This window comes from Melanotaenia boesemani, chromosome 3 (assembly GCF_017639745.1).
Source record: "Melanotaenia boesemani isolate fMelBoe1 chromosome 3, fMelBoe1.pri, whole genome shotgun sequence".
Taxonomy (NCBI): Eukaryota; Metazoa; Chordata; class Actinopteri; order Atheriniformes; family Melanotaeniidae; genus Melanotaenia; species Melanotaenia boesemani.
In genome coordinates this window covers 12,040,900-12,060,384 of record NC_055684.1, presented here as the reverse complement: position 1 = coordinate 12,060,384, position 19,485 = coordinate 12,040,900, and the positions used below count along the sequence as shown (strand labels likewise).

The following is a 19,485-nucleotide window of genomic DNA, read 5'->3' as shown; positions in this document are numbered from 1 at the left end:
ACATGAGACGCAGGCCAGCCCGGCCACAGCCAGCAGACCACAACACTGCAGGGAGATTGAGCAGGTGTAACACCCAGAGACCGACAAACCCCAATCACTCAGGCAAGAGATGGCACTTACAATCCAGAGTAGAGTCCAAGGCAAAACCAGCCAGACCAACTGCTGACACACAGCCGTATGAGTGAAGGCATGCTGAAGAGCAGGCACCTGCTCTCATATAAAAGGGCTGCCTGCTCAACCCAGCAATCACCACAACAGGCCACACCTGTTGCATGCCAAATGGGGAGGGAAGGTGAACACTCCAGTGAGTAAGAGAGGTGACAACCTGTCTTGCCACACTATGATGCTAGTGGTTTAGAGTCCCTTGAGTAAATTTTCTCTTCATGTGTGATTAATATGTTGCATTTTAATCAAAGGGGTGGATTGTGATGGAAAATTTTATACACATGTCTGCACTTTGTATTGTTACAAAACCTTGTCTTGTGTTTTACTGAGGAAGGAGGATGACTTCTACCCAGATAAGAACTGAGTGAGCTCCATTTACTTCCCCTTCCAATCTTCTAACATTCCTTTGAAACAGAGTACTAATGATTTACCTTGATGTGATCAGCTCATGCTGGCCTATATGAACCAAACCCAAATGCATCTGTTCAGACTCGTGCAGCCAAAACTTCTTTGACTGTGGGATTCTCATTGCTGATCAGCTCTTAATTAAATACTTTGTTTGATTCTCACTTAGTGTGTGATCTTTGATAAATAAAATTCCACTACATCAGTCATGTAGGGTCCTTAAAAGTCAGCTAGTTGTCTACCATGACATCAAGATTCCTAGTAGAAGACGTAGGCACAATTGTGATACAGTCAAGCTGCGCTCTTATCTGTGGCAGTAAGGAAGGTTTGGCTGGAAAGACAATAAGCTCAGTCTTGCCTGTTAGTTTAAAAGTCTTAACAACCTTGCTCTAAGTTATTTGTCAAATTTAATGAACGAGCTAAATGTTTTAGGTCTTCTGTGTATAAATAAAATTTTGATTGATTGATTGATTGATTGATTAAACTTATGCAACGTTTTCTTACCCGTTTGAGGACCTCTTTATCAGCAGTCCAGTCCAAATTTTTTTCTTTTAATTTTGGATGAAGAATGGCTGCAGCAACTAGCTCTGTGTCAGACATCATTTCCCCAAATCATTTCTTTAATCCATCTCGCAGGGCATCAATCAGCAGCTTGCAGAATCTCAGCGATGCTCTGATTCTGTCAAGCTTTGAGATGAAGGTGTTGATTGTAGGGAGCAGCCATCCCATCTAAATGTTGGATTCTCCGTGAAGTTTATTGCCTTTTCAAATGGACCGATGTTGTTGGAATATTTAACCAAAAAAGTGATGTCAGCTGAACTGTACCTAACACACATAAAACAAAAGAATGTATGTAATAGATGGAGTAAATTGCTTTGGATATAAAGGTGCTAAGGAATACCATTTACTATTTAAAAAACAACAACAAATAAACAAAACAAAACAAAGCAATACAAAAAACAAACAAACAACAACAACAACAACAAAAAAAACAAAACAAAAAAGCAAAGCAAAAAAAAAAAAACAAATGACTTCTTTTCTACAAGGCTTCTGGCAAATTTCAAGATTCACGTGGAATAATTTCTATAGGATTAGCACAGGGTAATCGTATTAAGTATTTGTGTAGGTAATGAAAAACCCAAACAAATATTTACTACTTACTTTAGAACATCAAATGCAGCACAGAGAGCTCTCACAGCCCCCTCTCCTTGTTCTTTGAGGATTCTCAGGATCTACTCTACAGCCAAGTAAAAGGAGTTCCATCTTGTTTCGTTAGGTTGCCTCTGCAGCAGTAGAGGTCCTTGCAGTCTTGTTCTAGAAAGTCTGACATTTGGAGAAGGCAGACCTCAACAATTTCTTGTAGGCCTCTACCTTGTTTGAATTATTTGCATCCACTGTAGAAACCAGATTCAATAAATGACAAGTGCACAGATGCTTCGGAAGTTGGTAATGTAGAGCATGATCTTCAGTCATAATAGTGCCAACAACAATGAATGCTACCTCCACATCCTGCTCATCTTGTATTGGATCTTCATCAGTTACCTCCTCAGCAGTATCATTGAGGTTATCATATTCTCCAAACACTAAACGCTTAAATGAAGTTTGAGCCATTATCAGTTGTGGTTCTGACTATCTTATTTCTGATTTCATATTCTGAGTGTGTGTCATTGATCACATTGCCAGGACTTAAAATGTGTGATTGCCCCTTTAAGATCAACAGAATGCCTCTCAAAGCTGCTTGGATCCAGCCAATGGGCTGCAACGCCAATAAAATTCCTCCACCTCACAGTCCAGCAATCAGCTGTTATGGCTATGTATGGAATCTTGCTAATTTCTTCCTTCACCTGTTGTTTCATCGCTTTATAGCTTTATCAAGCTTACACACACAATAGTTCGAGACATGACGGAGCAGTTTGGCTGCAGATCTTGGACAAGGCTCTGAAATGCTGGCAACTCAACAAGAGAAAAGGGCTGGAGACCATGAGCTATAAAGTTGATTACTGCCTTGTCAACACTCTTCTAAGAAACTTGCTTTGTTTCTTTAAGCTTCATCTGTTTGAGATTCTTGGAAGACGTCCCACCCTCAGATTTTCTCTTGCAGGCTGCTGTAGTCAGTTCACTATATTTCTTCAGCTGACTTTTATGCTACTGCTATAAAAGACAATATAGAACTTCAGTTAAAAATGGTTAAAGTGGCATCAAAAGGGTTCACATATTGATGGTGGCAGACAATTAAATAAAAAAAACATTCCAATGCAATTTATTATTTTTATCCTTTTAAAACATATCAATGCAACTACACCATACTACAGAGTATGGATGGGCGATAATAATAATAATAATAATAATAATAATAATAATAATAATAATAATAATAATAATAAAAAAAAAAATAATAATGGATTGGATTAGATTTATATAGCGCTTTTCAAGGCACCCAAAGCGCTTTACATAGTGTATCCATTATTCATCCACTCCTCACTCATACCTGAGGGGTATTGCACGAAACCAAGATAAGGGATTAAGCCGGGATATGTTGGTTATCCTGGCTGAATTTAGCCCTAAGTCGGTTGCATGAAAGCAGCTCAAACTAAACCCGGCCAAGTTACTGTGGTGATTTATCCACTGCAGCTAGCCTGCTCCAGACCAGGCTAACTGCCGGAAGATTAATCGTAGCGAGTCACCTGCATGTCCAACGTCAATCCTGTGAGGAATTAATGTGTTTTACAGCATGTCCATGGTCTTCCTGAGTATGGCGCGTCATTTTAATCATCCAGTATTAAAATATTACATATACAGCCACTGTACATTTAATCCAAATCTGTTCGTAATCGCAACAGTATTTTTATATGGATTCGAGTTGCAGTATTATTACTCAGGCCAAGTGTTATATTGCTATGCTAATGAAGACTGCTCGTCAAATTGCTGTCAGAGGTTTTATAAATATGTGTTTTATTGCATTAATTGAGATTACAAAACACAGCGGATGAGGTTACAAAGGTGTATTCAAAGAAATCCGTGACGAGGGCAATGTAGAATATATAGGTCCAAATCCCCTTCACCTGTTCCCTCTTCATAATGGCTTGCCCTTTTTCGGAGGATGTGCTGGACGAGGAAGCCCGCATCCTCAGAAGAGCATTCAGACGTGAACGAGTCTTCAGGGACAGCTCACATCCCCTGGCCTTTGGAGATGACTATGTCATTGAGAGATACAGATTTTCGGTTACTGGATTTCCAGGTCCAGTTTTCTGAGTGTCCAGCGTTTAATCTCAAGATCCAGCTCCATTCCTTGGAGCTTCCTCTTTTTGAGTCAGCTTTTAACATCTGCCAGCTCTATCTCTCTCTCTCTCCAGGTGCCCTGAATGAAGCGTTCTGACAGTTTGTGAAGTCTGTAAAGGAAATGTCAATTAGCACAGCAGGATTTGTGCATAACGTAGATGTACTTTAGCCAATACTCACAATGTTACCAGGCTGCTTAGGAGACTGTGCAGCATCCGGGTCCTGCTACACATTTTCTCTTAGCACTACATCACTGACTTCATATCCTTCATGGAATAAATAAGCAGGCCAATCCCATAAAACTGACATGCCTCAAGCCTTCTGGACTCCACTGACACAGTCTCCTCATCCGCAGACGAGCATTCTGCAGCTGCAGATGTGCCTTCCCCCTGCCGTATACATGCAGCGAGAGGACTTGGATTAAGATTTCACAGAACATACCAAGCCTGTGATTTCGAGACACTGTACTAACCGGATCATCTTCTGGTGGCTCCAAAAGTGTAATTGTGTTCCCAGACACTACAAGGTTATCCAAAGTCAGACATTATATTATGTTTAATTGTGTTCCATGTGCAGTAGAATTGCAGTACGTGATGTACCTCGTATGAAGCGGACAGTTTCTGTGGCTGGGACAGAGTCAGTTATTGTCCCTCCCTGGATCCCCTCCATCACTGGCCTCCCTTTATTTAAATGGAGTGCCAGTTCCTCTGCTGGAGTCACATCCTGGCTTGGTAGGCCGCCCCCTGTGCCAGTTCTATAGGCCTTTTTTTAACTGCTACAATCATACAGACATTGAACATGTCAGCAGACACCTCATCTATTCACCTCATTTGTTCACAGTTATCTACTTTGGAGTCACTTACCAGCCTGCAAAATGTTCTTATATTTAATTTTTTCTTGCTGCCAGGTCCTTTTATGGCCAGACAGGTTTGTCCTTTATGAAGGACAGAAAGTTAAATAGATAAAAACGTTACATGAGGAAAATAGATTAAATGACACATTGTGGATAATTGTTTGCACCTAATCATACTCTACATTTCCTGAGTAACATGCACCTGCTTGTCACTCTTAAAGTATACAACAGTTAGTGGATTTGAAAAGTAACTCCTTTAATTGTAGCCTAATTATGACAGTTCCAGTGGAGCACTGTTTACTAATTGTACAGTTTTTGACTACTTACGCATTGAGCCGGTCGGCTATTGTCTGCCAGGCTCTCTCGCGTTCTTTACTTATGGCATTGGTATTGCCTTTTTTCCTTATAATATCCTTAACTTCGTCAGAGAACTCCGTCAGGAACTGTTGTTCAGCGACCGTGAAGTAGGACGCGCGACTTTTATCCATTTCCCCATCGGTGATTCTGTGAGCGATCGCGAGGTCTGCTTCAGTATGCCGTGCACACGCACTTATCCCAACTATCTTCACCTGGCTTAACCTAGCCACACCTTCTCATCCTGGCTCAGCAAACGTGCAATCAATTAAGCCAGGATAGGCCGCGCAAGCTAGGTCAAGCTGGGCTTGCTTAATCATCCTGGATTTCTTTATTCTGGTTTCGTGCAATACCCTTCTGGTGATGGTAAGCTATGTGTGTAGCCACAGCTGCCCTGGGGCAAGCTGACGGAGACGTGGCTGCCAGTCCCTGCCTACAGCCTCAACAACCATCACCGAACATTCATCCACATTTATTCACCAGTGATGCCAACACTGGATATGACCTCAAATCAGTATCATGATTAATTGAACAAATTATCTCGATTAATTTTCTCTTAGTATCTTTTTATTTGTAGTCCTCATAGCTAACTGAAAGTTTTTGCTGCAAGTATTTTCATAATAGAAATTGATTATTTAAAAAAAATATTTAAGAGTACCCCAAGGCCTCGCTATCAGCACCATTGCCTTGTTGTGGATTAAGGATCCTTGGGGAAAAAACAGGTCCTCTCAAGTCTTTGATGGGATATGAATTTGGTAGGTTACAGATACAGTCTTGATTAAGTACTTGCTACAAAAAGGTTTGAGTAGGGAGTAAACATTTAAATTAGGTATAAATTAGTTTAACGTTTTTATTATGTCCATCATTAAATAATAAAATTTCAACTGTGAAATATTTTATTTTAAAGCAGCTTAAAGATATGTGCACCAAGTTCTGATATTGGAGTGACAATAAAATCACAAATTATACACACTTTTATTTAAATGCTAAGTGAATAAACTAGTTGAGACAATGTAAATCCAAGTTACCAGTTTATTAAATAACAAACAGGGTCCAAACAGCAGCATGTCTGGCAATTGAAAAGACAATATTCCAGAAACCCTAAAAAGGCCTCTATGAATGACATCAGAACTGGAACAGCCCCAAATGGTGTTTGAAATAGATTCAGTCTTCTGTCACAAGATGCAAATTCTTTAAAGGTTATAACAGTCTGACACAAAACCTCACACATCATGAAGTTCCTATCAAGAAAACTAGCATTGCCACAAATAATTGTGCATCTTGATTTTCATTCTCACAAAAGATATTCATAAACCAAACTTTAATGCAGAGTAATCAAATATTATTATTAGAGTATCACTTCCATGTCACAGTAACTTGCTTAAACACTTTAGATTCAAAGTCAGTATCAGAAATATATAAACTATTTCAGGATGTAAAACGACCTTGATGCCAAAGAAACTTTTTCTGAAGTGTCACGTTTGAGCGAACACATGATATACTTTTATCTAGGGTCATTACCATACATGGTAAACTTGGATAAATCAAAAAGGATTATTCAGTATTTTTGTTAACACATTGCAGATATTTAGTGACACCCCTTTCCCCCACCTCTCTGAAAAGAAAATTAAAAACAAACAAACAATAAAAAACAAAACAAAATAAATCATGGTAAAATTTGAAGGGGGGGGGGGGGGGCACAATGTTTACTTTATAAAAATGTAAATATAAAAAGACATGACTAGTTCAGTGTAAGTAGTTATGTAAAAATTTTTACCTTTTACATGGCCATAAAGTGCCAAAGTGCTCTAAACTACATCAAACATTAAGAACTGTAAATGTAGCTTTGTTATAAACAGAAAAAACAACCTGATACCCACTTTCAAAAAACTGTTTGATGCCCCATATTATGCCGGACAAATGTTAAATCTTTGAAGGGCAACTTCACATTGAGATTAATCCTCTGCTAAAAGGTCATTTTTAAGACTTAACACTTTTGGTTTCAGCTTCCCATCCTCCAGACCCATCAAGACGTTTTTAGTAAAGTCAATTGTGTTGGCCAGTGTTTTTGGGTAACTCAGATGCAAAGCTTAAATCAGTCCAAATAACAAGGCAAAAGCATCAGTCAGAGTGGGAAGATCAATGATCATGTTACCCTCAAGTACTACTGCAACCTGCTCTGGGCTGAAGAGCATGGCATCTGTTGAGCTGGCACCAAGGTAAAGAAGCCTAAGGGGGAGGCCTTCAATATATGGTTCATAAACTTGCCCCGCTTTGAGAGAAAAAACAAAAGACATATTTAAAAATTCATTCTAAATCTTGAAACTTATAAATTTACTTTAAATTTGGCATTGCTTACTTTTGACAAGGCTAAACATCCCACTATTCACTGTTGTTCCAATGCCTTGTGATTTTATTTGATGTACACATGAAACTGTTTGCAAAGACTAAATAAAAGCTATTATTGATTGCCCTTTCTAAATGTTTCATGCCAGACCAATACACATTTGAAATCTCATGTTTTACTGTAGAATAAAGATGTCACTATGATGATCCATATTATAAAGGTAATACTAACGCACGCCGTGTCAGAGCGGGTTTTACTCCAGGTATTTTCTGGTACCCAAACGCCCTATCCTAGATCTTTGTGCTCTAAACAGATATCTCTGGAAATACAAATTCAGGGTGCTCACACACGCACCCAACTGTGTCTTGTGCGACAGAATGATTGGTTCTCTTACTGTAGGTCGAACTGAAGGACGCCTATTTCCACGTCCCTATTCTCCCCACAAAAAATTTCCTGAGATTGGCTTTCCAGGAGATCTGCTATGAGTACCGAGTGTATGCTTTCAATCTCTCTTTGAGTCCATGGTTGTTTGTGTGGTGCATGGACGCAGCAATGGCTCTCCTGAGGGCATCCACTTGGCCACATACCTGGACAACAGTTGGAGCAGGAGGCCAGGGTGCACGCGTATATTCTCGAGTGGCATCTGGCTGATCTTGGTTTTGTGATAAACACGGAAAAGTGTGTGCTGTCCCAAGCACAGGGCATAATATTGCTGTGATTGTCCCTGGGTTAGGTGACTTTCGGCCGAACACATGAAAGCTTTCAGAGCATGCTTCGCATTCTTTCGTCTGGGAAAATCTGTTCAATTCAGGTTGTGTCTTCAGTTGCTTGGACTGATGGCGTCCGCCATTCTTGGCCTGGCCTCATGCGGGCCGGACCCTGTGCGTCATGGCACACAGAGAGTGCTGGTCACTGTGACATGTGCCAGGACTCTGCGTTGCTGGTGGGTCCCGGCCGTTCTGACGCAGGGGGTCCGTATGGGCCCCATCTTGTTCAGGAAGGAGGTCACTATGGAGTTTGACAGGCTGGGGTGGAATCCACAAGGGCCGATCTCTGAGGAGCTGATGGAGTGTGGGTCTCCAGTGGTCTCTTTCTGGAGCTTTTGGCGGGGTTCCTCTCCCTGAAACATTTCCTATAGTCCCTCGTGGGCCATCATGTCCTGGTGAGGAAAGACAATACAACAAAGGTGACATACATCAACCATCAAGGGGGTTGCGTGCCTCAGTTACACATGCTGGCACGCAGATTGATTCTCTGGGTCAGCAGGTGTCTCCTCTCCTTTGGACGTCCCGGGAGTCCTGAATACAGGCGCACACCTGGACAGGGATTATAGGGCAGATTTGGACCTGTCACATACGGACTACAGTGGGTCTTGTTCACATCAAGGGAAAACGTGCATTATGCTCTGTTTTATTCTCTGCACAGCATGGATGCTCCAATGGGCGTAGATGCATGCCTAGTGCATGCCTGGCTGGCCAGGCTTCTTTACGCATTCCCTCCCCTGGCTTTGATACCTGCCACTCTGGCCAGAGTGAGGGAGCACGTCCACACAACGATATTAATAGTTCCGCTTTGGCCTGTCATCTACTGGCTGACAGAGCTGTATTGGTTGCTGCACGCACAGCCTTGGCAGAACCCACTATGCAGGGACCTGCTACTGCAGGAGAGGGGGATGGTCTTCCACCCTGTTATGTCCTCTATTGTCTAGGGGAATGAGGACGGGACATAAATTGAGACGTACACCGGCATAAAAGTGTCCAACATTTATTTGTCACGCGTTTAAACAGAAACGGGTTCTCAAACTAATAGTAATTATCCACATGTAGACTAGGTAGGAATGAAATCAAAAGGCAATTCAAACCAAACTCAAAGTGTCTTTTACAGGATTGATATTTAATCATGAAGTCTCTTAGCGGGTTACCAATTAACCTCCTAATCCAACAGAAAATGTCCCAATTACTGGGTTACACACACCGGTAAGTATACCATACAATACAACAGAAAACAGTGCCCTTTTTGCAACTCAAACACTAGACTTTACCACTACAAGTCTTAGTACTACAAATGAAATCCCTTCCCACAGCAAGACATTAAAGCACTCCCAAACCACAACCAAGCAAACTGTCCCTCAGTCCAGTTGCTGACAGGCTGTGTCCCACTGTCCACAGTCTGCCTCGAGTGTTGGTCCAGGTGCAGGTTTATTGCAGGAGGATCCTGCCGGTTGGTCGGTCCTTCCGGAAGCACTTGGTCCGTGGGCCAATCGGTCAACAAGGGGCAACCAAGACAGCATTTCCTGCAGAAACAGGAAGACCTCCTATTTCTGGGACTACAAGTCCCCCTGCTATATCATTCCCCAGCACCACTGAGATCTGGGCAATAGGAAGTTCCGCACATTTAGCCATGAGGAATTCCCCGGTAATGTCTGCTGTCTTCAAATACACTTTATGCAGTTGTTGGGGAGTATAGCCCTTTTCTACTCCCCGCAACTGTACCCCGTAACCTACTGACGACTTCTGCGAAAAAGGCAAGACTCTAGCCAAAATGAGCGATTGAGAAGCACCCGTGTCCCACAAGATCAACACGTCCTTCTCATCCCCAGCCTTACCTGTCAGGGAAACTTTACCTGACACTACAAACGGTTTAAAACACGGGTTAACAAACCCATCGGTTTCCTTTTCCTCCAACTGCGTTGACACCACAAGTCCCATTCCCTTTTGTGGAACACAACCTTGATCTTTATGTCTAAGCTTCTGGCAATTGGCGATATAATGGCCAGGCTTTTGACCGTAAAAGCATTTACGGTCCTCACTTTTCTCAGAGGGGACGACTTCAAAGGGCCCTTCATCATGCGTCCTCTCATTTGTCTGAAACACTTTATGTGCTAATACATATTCATCAGCTAACTTCGCAGCTGTATGTACATCAGTTACCCGTTGCTCATTCAAATGGACCACTAATCCTTCCGGCAGCGGATTTTTAAATTCCTCCAGCAGAATTAATTCTCTCAGCTTTTCGAACGTGTCAACGCCACATGAGGCACACCATCTATCAAAGAGCACACACTTTTCCAGTGCATACTCGCCAAATGTCTGGGAGACTTCCTTCTTGTGTGTCCGGAATTTCTGCCTATAAGCCTCCGGAACTAATGCATAGGCATTTAGGACCGTGGCTTTCACTACTTCATAATCTTGGCTTGCCGCAAGAGGGAGCGCAGCTACCACCTCCTGGGCTTTGCCTGTCAAACGGCATTGTACTAACAAAGGCCAACACTCTTTTGATTTTAATGCAAGTGCTATGCGTTCAAACGCCTGGAAATAGCAATCCACATCTGATTCCGACAGGTCTTAAGTTGGGGCGAAAGGTCTGTGCGGCTTCAGCATGTAAGCAACTTTATGCGTCATATTATCATGTTTGTACAGTACAACTACAAGATCTGTCTACAAGGCAAATTTATGCAAACAAGAAAGAGGCACACACAGACCTGAGAGGCCCTATAGCTCCAGAGTTATTCAAAGGGTACAAATATGCCATCACTTTAACTGATGACTTTTCAGGTAGTATTTATGTATATGTCCTAAGAAACAAAACAAAGCAGTTCAAGCTACAAAGCAGTTTCTAGCTGATGGCACCTTATGGTAAAGTGAAACGTCTCAGGTCAAACATCAGAACAGAGGAGTACCAGTAACTACTGAGAGGCAATGTTATAAAGCATGCGAGATCGGCTCCTTATTCCCCCACATCAAAATGGGACAGCAAAGAGGAACTGCTATACACTGCTTGAAATGGTCAGATATATGCTGATTGTATCAGGTTTGCCAAAAGAGTTACGGCCCTATGTAGACAGGATGGCTGCAGTGAAAAGAAACACATGTTACCATAAAAGAACATGGGAGACACCATATTTGTTATTCACCAAAAAGAAACAAGATCTGTCTAAAATTAGAAAGTTTGGTTCACAGTGATTGTGTATATACCAAACAAGAAAAAAATTGGACCCAAAAAGCAAAAAGGGAATTTTTGTTGGTTTTGATTGATATTCCCCAGTAAATATTGTTTTCCCAGAAACCAACAAGGACTGGTACACTTCATCAAAAAAGATATGACAGAGAGTCATACACAGACTGATACAGAACAGATGGGGGACTACTTCATGGAGTGGGTGATGGCACCAACCAGAGCAGCTCAACCTTTGGGGTTTGCAGTTTATCAAATTTTTAAATGCACCATTTCACAGGATGAAGTTTATCATGTCTTATGTCTTATGTAAAAACCATAAGTAGTCACAAATAGCCCCTTTAGTGATGGATTACTCCTTAACCTTTGCTACTGATAGATTCCATATGGCACACAAATCTTAAAGCAGGTGATGAGATCTTTATTTTGCACATTACAAAAAAAAAAAAAAAAAAAAAAGAACAAATGATGCATTTTTTATGGAATATTTTCTCATTAGATGTGTATGTTCATGTATACATGTATGTTCTGTCTATCAAACTTCCAAAACATGATGCTTATTATGAAAAGGTGTGTTGTGATTTGTTGGAAGGCAGGAGGTAAAGCATCAATGCTGCACACACTTTCCTTCTAGTAAATGGTTGTGTCCATTCTCTCCAGTGCAGGCTTTAGGTGGCGACAGATGTATTGAAATGTCTCTCTGGACATACAGAAATTCTCTATCCACTGCTCATCGGTAAAACTGGGAACAACCTTTTTCCACCCGTCATCAGCTTTGCGCTGGACCAGCCGGACGGTGGGAAGTGTCGTTCAATGAGCCGCAGCAATGTCTGAAAAGCAAACAGAACACGAATAACAATAAACCTTTCATCTGATATATCCACTTCTTGTAATATGCTCAACACAAAAAGTAGAACACCTTCTGAAATGTTTACTCATTGCATACAGTCGCCCCATGTTTAATAAGTCGTCTCTGTTGTTTGCGGCACTCTGCTCTCCTTTCTTCCTCCATAAAACAAAGAAGTATGGCCTGCCACTGGATTCTTCATCTCCTGACTCTCTCTATGTGCATTTCCAGCCTCGACATTAGATGCCTGATTTAAACAGCATGTACCATCAAAATGAATGTACATTGAGAAGATCCTGGAGAGATTGGGATGTCTGAATGTAAAAGCAGAGCTATGCCTAGTGAAGTAAAATGTGAACTCACTCCAGATAGTGACCAAACAGACCAGACAGAATACGGTACAGAGAAATGTTAGGCAACCTCAACTAGATCATGACCTGTACTAGACCGGCCATCTGCTGGATTGTAAGCAAACGGTTACAATATAAGTCAGACCCTAAAGAAAAACATATGGCAGCAGTGAAATGTGTATAGGTACTTGAAGGGAACCAAAGATATTGCATTTTGTTATAAGAAAGATTACACTGAACTGGAACTGATGGGTTATTCTGATGTCGAGTGGGCTAACATCCCAGAGGACAGGAAGAGCACAACAGGCTAACGCTTTAGCCTACATAAGGATGGTGTTATCATTTAATGGAAAATCAAGAAAAACCAAACTGTGGCACTGACAATGTGTGGGGCAGAGTACATGATATTTGCAGCTACAATCCAGGAAACCCTTTACCTCACACAGTTGCTGGATGACATGGATCAAAAATTGTCAGGACACATCAACAAAAATCTTTGAGATCGAGGGACCATATGCCTGGCAAGAAATCATGTAAATTGTGATAGAAGCAATCAGGTGAACATTAAATACCATTTTATAAAGTCAAGTGTGTTACAAGGTGACATTGTTCAGGTGCAGTCCTAGTGAAGACATGGTGGCATGTAACGGTTGTCTCAGGTAAACCCGGAAATTCAGCCCACACACGATGAACAGTTTGAAAAGTTTATTAATGCTGGGATGGGTGGAGGCAGGAAGGCAGCTGCTTGGTCCAGGCAGAGGGATTAGGCTGAGATCAGTGGTCGGTTCAGAAAAAGGGTCAAAATCCAGGTTGGCAGAAAGAAGGAGAGTCCGACAGGGGATCAGGCAACGGGAAGTCCAATGGAGGAAGCAAAGGTCGGCAACAGGGATCTAGAACAAGACAATGATTAGAACAGGATCTCACACAAGGATAGAAGGTGACTATCTGGCGGGGAAGTAGAGACTGAGATGGGATTAAATAGGGAGATGAACAGGTGAGGAGAGTAAGTACTAATGAGGCCCAGGTGGAGCGGATGAGTCTGATTACGGGAGCTGTAGGTGATGCAGACCAGCCCTCATGACAGTGGCAGGCTTGTTCACAAAGTTTACCACAAGAGCCATAACCACCTAAGACCATTCATTTTTGTCCTCTGTGCAGGACATGAGTCTCAGACCTCTAAGTCAAGCATTATTTATAGTATGTATGTGATTGCTACTTTCCCTTAAAGAAGACATCCTGAACTTTCTTCTGATGCCCCAGTTGTGGGGGTGTGGCCAACACAGCTCATGCACTGTCTTTTAAAAATGGAGGGAATTTCAATTTCCATGTTTTACAAAAACCAGAGAGGTAAGTCAACAATTTTTGACAGATATCTTGTTCCTGTTCATAAAAATCAAGTTGGTTCTTTAGTATGAAAGTCTTAACTTCAGATTACTAAGATTTTTTTAAGAGACACAGCAATTTTAATCCTTTAAAAACACAACTTTTATGTGAGGTCCTTTGTGGTGGACATCAGGACTTGCTAACTATTCCTGTTACATCAGGGAGCAGAGGGCTAATTGAGGTGGAGAGGATTTTACAGAGAATTGTGGAGGGACATTTAGATCTAGAGCTGTTTGAAGATAGAAGCTAGATGAAGGGGCGATAGAGAGGGAAGATCAACGCTCAGCGGACGATTCTGCAGCTGTTGAGGAGTCTGACCCAGAACCTGATTCTAAGCCAGGATAAAGGGATAATAACAATTGTATGTTATAATCAGGAAAAATGTTTAAGCTAGGGTTGGGAAGTTCATTAATATTACAGTGTGAAAAAACGGGAACAGAGACCATTATGAAGAATCGAATCCCTGCACTGTGCAAATCCAAGATGTCAGATGACACCAAGGTACAAAAACAAAGAAGAGGTCAATCTGAAATGGTTGTTAGTAAACATCTGAGGGTGCCGTGACAAAGTGGCAGGATAATAAGGCAGTCCTGCTGACTTCCACTGTCCATGGAATAGAACCTCAAGACAACTGTAGGAGATGGTCAACAAAAGAGAAACACCAGGGGCTGCAGTACTTTGACTTCAAGCTGCAGCTGGCTGAAGAGATGATTGCTCAGGCACAAGGAGGTCACTAGGCTAGCGATGTGGCCAGTGACGATAGCGATGAGAGGACTACTAATGATGAGTGTTTTCCATCAACCTCATCCCAACACCAATGTAAAAAAATATGGGGCACATTGGCCAAAGATGGAGCAGGGAGTGCATTCATCATGGTGCAGAAGAGATGGATGCAAAGGCAAAACATCTGTCAAGGAGCATCAAGTGTAACTTGTTTCTCTGTGTTAAAAAGGCCAAACACTGTTTCCTTCTTTATCATTCATGATCTGCTGTGATTTAGTGCTGTTTATGTTGAGACTTAAGAGTTTAACCATTTGAGACTTTAAACGTTTTTTGGTGTTCCGCTTAGTTTAAATTCTTCTAAATTCTTACATTTTTATGGCTATATTTCAGTAACTGTGTGCCCTTAAACAAATATGTTTGTTCATTTATATATTAAGTTTTTGTTGTTTTTTTTTTGCACATGCCTTGTTCAAATAACCCTGTTTGGTAGTTGAAAGAAATTGAAAGTCAGAATTCAGAATAATTCTGTACACAAAACCAAACAAAACCAAAGGTTACGTTGTTGCCCAGAATATTAGCTGGTATTTTTCATCACAAAAAATGCTAATAAACGACAATTGTAAAAAGAAATGTGCCTGATACCCAGAACCAGAGAATTCATTTTAATTTCTTCATTTACTGTCTTAATCTTCTTAAATGGTTATTAAATTAAAGGATTTTTTTAAAAAAGAAATCCATACAAAAATGAATTCACTATTGTAATTGCACCATTACAATGTGTATTATGCAAGACCCCATGTCCCCTCAAAAGGGACAGTCCGTAAAAAATTAATAAGCAAATCATAAAAAGATTAAAAAAGAAAAAACTTTTTTTTTCCTGGGTTTCAGGAGGATAAGGAGATGGAGACATGACTTCCAGCAGCCTGAGATTAGTGTCCATGATTTTTCTGTTAGTAATTTATCCCATTAGATTTCCATTTCATTCATTAGTCAGATCTAATATTCAGTTTTAGTATGTATGAATAAATTAACATGCAGATGAATTTGAAATTCCATTAAGTGAACTTTTTTTTTTTTTTAATTATTGGAATAGTTACTTTTGTGAGTAATTAATTACTTTTATAATACTGTAACTCTGTTACTAGTACTGTTACTTTTTTGCAAAAACTAAATAGTAACTATAATTATTGCTTTTTTAAAGTAAGGTGTATACAAATCCCAAATGGGGTGGGAGGGTGAGGGGACTGGGTATAGAACAGGAATTGGGATTGAGTACGGGGGGCTGGTTGGGGGGAGAACTTGGGAGGGGGGAATGTGGGGTGGTATATAGGAGGGGCCGGTGGGGGTGACTGGTAATGGGGTAGAAAGACTGGGAAGGGGGAAGGTGGAGGGACTAGGTGTGTGTGTGGGGACCGGGTGTGGGAGCAGTCTTCTCTCAGTCCTGTTTCCCAGGCGCCACTTTGGGGTGGGATGGGGGGGGATGGGTTGATGTGTTGACTGGGTGTCTCGGCTAGCTGTATTGCTGGGGGTCTGCTGGTCCTGGAGATACCCAGGCTACTGCACTTTGGGGTGTGGGGCCTGGGGTAGACGTTGGGTGTGGAACTGGGGCCTGCTGGGGGCTGAGAATCTCCAGGGGACCAGCGCCTGGCGGGGTCGGCGGAAGCTGTCGTTGGCTTCCTGGGGTCTGTGTTCCATGGCTGCAGGGCGCTCAGGCTGAGGCCATCCTCTGCCTCCATCTAGGCGGTTGCATGGTCATCTTGGTGGTGGGCTGGCTGGGATACGTGCTTATGAGGGGCGGCTGGTCTCCTGGGTCCCAAGGCCTCCTAAGATGGTTCTGATCTTTTTGGTGGTCAGGTCACAGTTGCACAATCACTGATTACTATTCATTCCTCTTATTTACTAACCAGCATGCTGAGACAGTCACTGTGTCGTGTTGTAGGTTTAATCAAAACTACAGTCATGTTCATGTTTTTCTTTGTGTTACTGATGTTTTTGTTGTTGGGAGTGATTTTTATTTTTATACAGCTTGTCTGTCTTTTTTATAGGTGCCTCTGATTGTCAGTTTTGTTTTCTTAAAGATGTTGCAGGAGTTTTTTTTTTTTTTTTTTTTTTTTTTTTCCCTTACAGGTTTAGCAGCTGGTTGTCTGTTTTTTTCTGCTAAGATTGAACAGCTGGTGTTATCTTATATCTGGTATAGCCTTGTGTTTTTCTTTGTCTCTTTTTTCTCTTGTATCTTCACTCTCTTTTTCTCTTTCATTTTCTTTCTCTCATTTCTTTCTCCTTTCTTACCCCACCAACCCTCTTGTCAAGTTCAGCATAAATATGTAAAATCATCAATAGACAAATTACAAAATTACAAAAAAATAAATAAATAAATAAAAAAAAGCCAAAATTATCAAGAGGAGGCTTTTATCCATAAAGCTCCTTTTGGCAAAGCAAACTTGTTCAGCACAACACAGCAGCCAGACAATCATTCTGCTACTATGATGCTGGACATATGAAGTAACGTGTCAAACACTGGTTATAGACAGATCTGGGCCACGTAAACCAAACCACAATTGGAGCAAATAGTATCATTGCAAGACTTGGCCGACATCTGGTTGACATAACACTTGCCATGCCAGCAGTTAGTCAGCAGTGGCAGCTTGACACCAGATCTGGCCCAGATCTGGTGTGGGAAACAGATCGCCTTTTGAACCTCCGGAGAGTCACTGTTTTGTGCGTCCTCTCGGACATTACAAAAACAAAATAAATAAATAAAAGTGATGATACCCACTCATGTATCATCATCTTTTCTGTACTAGAATATGTTGTTTTTAGGTCAGTGTTTCACATTTGGTAGGAAACCTACAGCTTATTGACATGAAAAGCATTTGATGAGAGGAGCACTTTTTTCTACTGAAGAAAAAAAAATCCACACAAGGTCTCATTAATATTGGTTTCTGATTTCCAATCACAAAAGAATCAGCAGGATCACAACTTAGAAATATGACTATAAGGAGGGAAAGTAACCCACACTTTATCTGCAGTTCTGCACAAGCACCCAGTTACTCTGTCCTCTCTGCACTGTCTGCACTGTGGCTGCCTCCTCTCCCCTTCCCTCTCACCGGCTGTGAGAGACTGGATAATAAAAACTGAGAGTGGGGAATGAAACACAACACAGATCTGATGTAAACATTTTGAGGCTAAATAAGAGCAATATCCCGGGAAATTTTAAAATTTCTACTAGGCCCCTTATTTTGATGTGTTTTTAGGTGTTTCATATGGTGTGCAAAGACCTCCTGCACTAAATGTATCTTTTGTATCTATGGTCACACCAGGATAGTCTGGGGAACTCGATTACCCGATTTTTGCAGCAAGTAGTTTGCAATGCAGTCATCTATGGCCAACTGTAACCATTATTTGTTCAATAAAGCAGCTGTTCTCAGAATAACTCCTTTCATCAACACGTCTTGCCAGATGCAACAGTATGTTAGTAATTTGTCATCATTACTCATTAGAAAATCCTGCTAGCAAAACAGTGACATGCCTCATATGCAGGGCTGAAGTTTCCAGAGTACGAATGCTGCCAAATTTACCACCAGTGACTTTAAAAAGCATTTTGGTTGAAATCACATGAAAGAGCACGAGTTTGTTGCCTTAAAGGAAATGCACAACAAACCACAGCAATAACAAATGTTGGCAAATGCTTTGAAAAAACATGAGGAATTTGCAGAAGAAAGCCAGAAAGCCACCGCAATAATAGACAATGTCTTAGAATTTATTGTCCTGAATTAACAGGCCCTGTTCTTTGTGGAAAACGTTTACTTTACGTCCAATTTCACGATAGTTTTTAATAGACATATGTTCTGTGACCATCATGGATTTCATGTGTTAATTAAACATGAATTATATAAATAAATATTAAGCTGTCAAAAATAAGGCGTTACCGGCAGTAACTAATTTATGTAATTAATTGTGTGAGCTCTGTGATGTGGTCTTTCACTTGAAATCTTCTTTTTGCCCCCTCGATAGCTGTCACCCTGCGCTAATTAAAAGTACTTTTAGCTCCATCAGCCCTGTTATTTTGTCCTTAATTAATTCCAGCCTGTTTTCAGGCTGTGTTCCTGCTGCTTTTAAGCATGCTCTTGTGCAGCCTCTTTTAAAGAAACCTAACTTAGATCCCTCAGTTCTGACTAACTACAGGCCGATTTCCAAATTACCCTTTTTATCAAAAGTTTTAGAAAAAATAGTGTGCATTCAATTACAGGCTCACTTAGATTTTAGTAAAGTTTTAGAAAAATTTCAGTCTGGTTTTAAGTCTCTCCACAGTACTGAAACTGCACTTTTAAGAGTTTTTAATGACCTGTTTTTAGTTACTGACTCTGGAAGTCCTGCGGTTTTGATTCTCTTAGACCTGACTGCAGCCTTTGACACAGTGGACCAACAAATCCTCCTGACCCGCTTAGAGCAGTGTGTCGGTATTAGAGGAACTGCCCTGCGCTCGTTCCAGTCTTACTTGTAGGATCGGTCATTTTGTGTTCAGCTTGAGGAGTTTGCCTCAGCTGCTGCCCCTCTCAGTTATGGGGTCCCACAGGGGTCCATTTTGGGTCCACTGCTTTTTTCCCTGTATATGCTGCCCTTGGGGTCTATTTTTCAGAAGAACAATATTGCCTACCATTGCTTTGCTGATGATGTTCAGATCTACATCCCCTTAAAACCACAGGGGGGTTCTCTGACCAACCTTCTCAGCTGCTTGTATGAGCTAAAAGCCTGGATGGATTTAAATTTCCTCCACTTAGATAAGGACAAAACTGATGTTGTTGTTTTTGGAAATTCAGAGCTT

The 19,485-nt window shown here is 41.2% G+C and overlaps 1 protein-coding gene across 1 annotated transcript; it reads right to left on the bottom strand.

Moving 5' to 3' along the window:
* Positions 1-8,266: 8,266 nt before the first annotated feature.
* On the bottom strand, positions 8,267-16,396 carry LOC121636424 (pollen-specific leucine-rich repeat extensin-like protein 1). Its single transcript, XM_041979928.1, has 2 exons — positions 15,937-16,396; positions 8,267-8,562 (listed from the first exon to the last, which is right to left on the bottom strand). Exons 1-2 carry the CDS (start codon positions 16,394-16,396, stop codon positions 8,267-8,269), a joined length of 756 nt encoding a protein of 251 aa, XP_041835862.1.
* Positions 16,397-19,485: the final 3,089 nt, after the last annotated feature.

Coding starts and splice junctions, on each gene's coding strand:
- LOC121636424 (XM_041979928.1), bottom strand. CDS start 16,396: ATGGAGGCAGAGGATGGCCTCAGCCTGAGCGCCCTGCAGCCATGGAAC. Junction 8,563..15,936: donor CTCCCCCCAACCAGCCCCCC/GTACTCAATCCC, acceptor TTTCCTCACCAG/GACATGATGGCCCACGAGGG.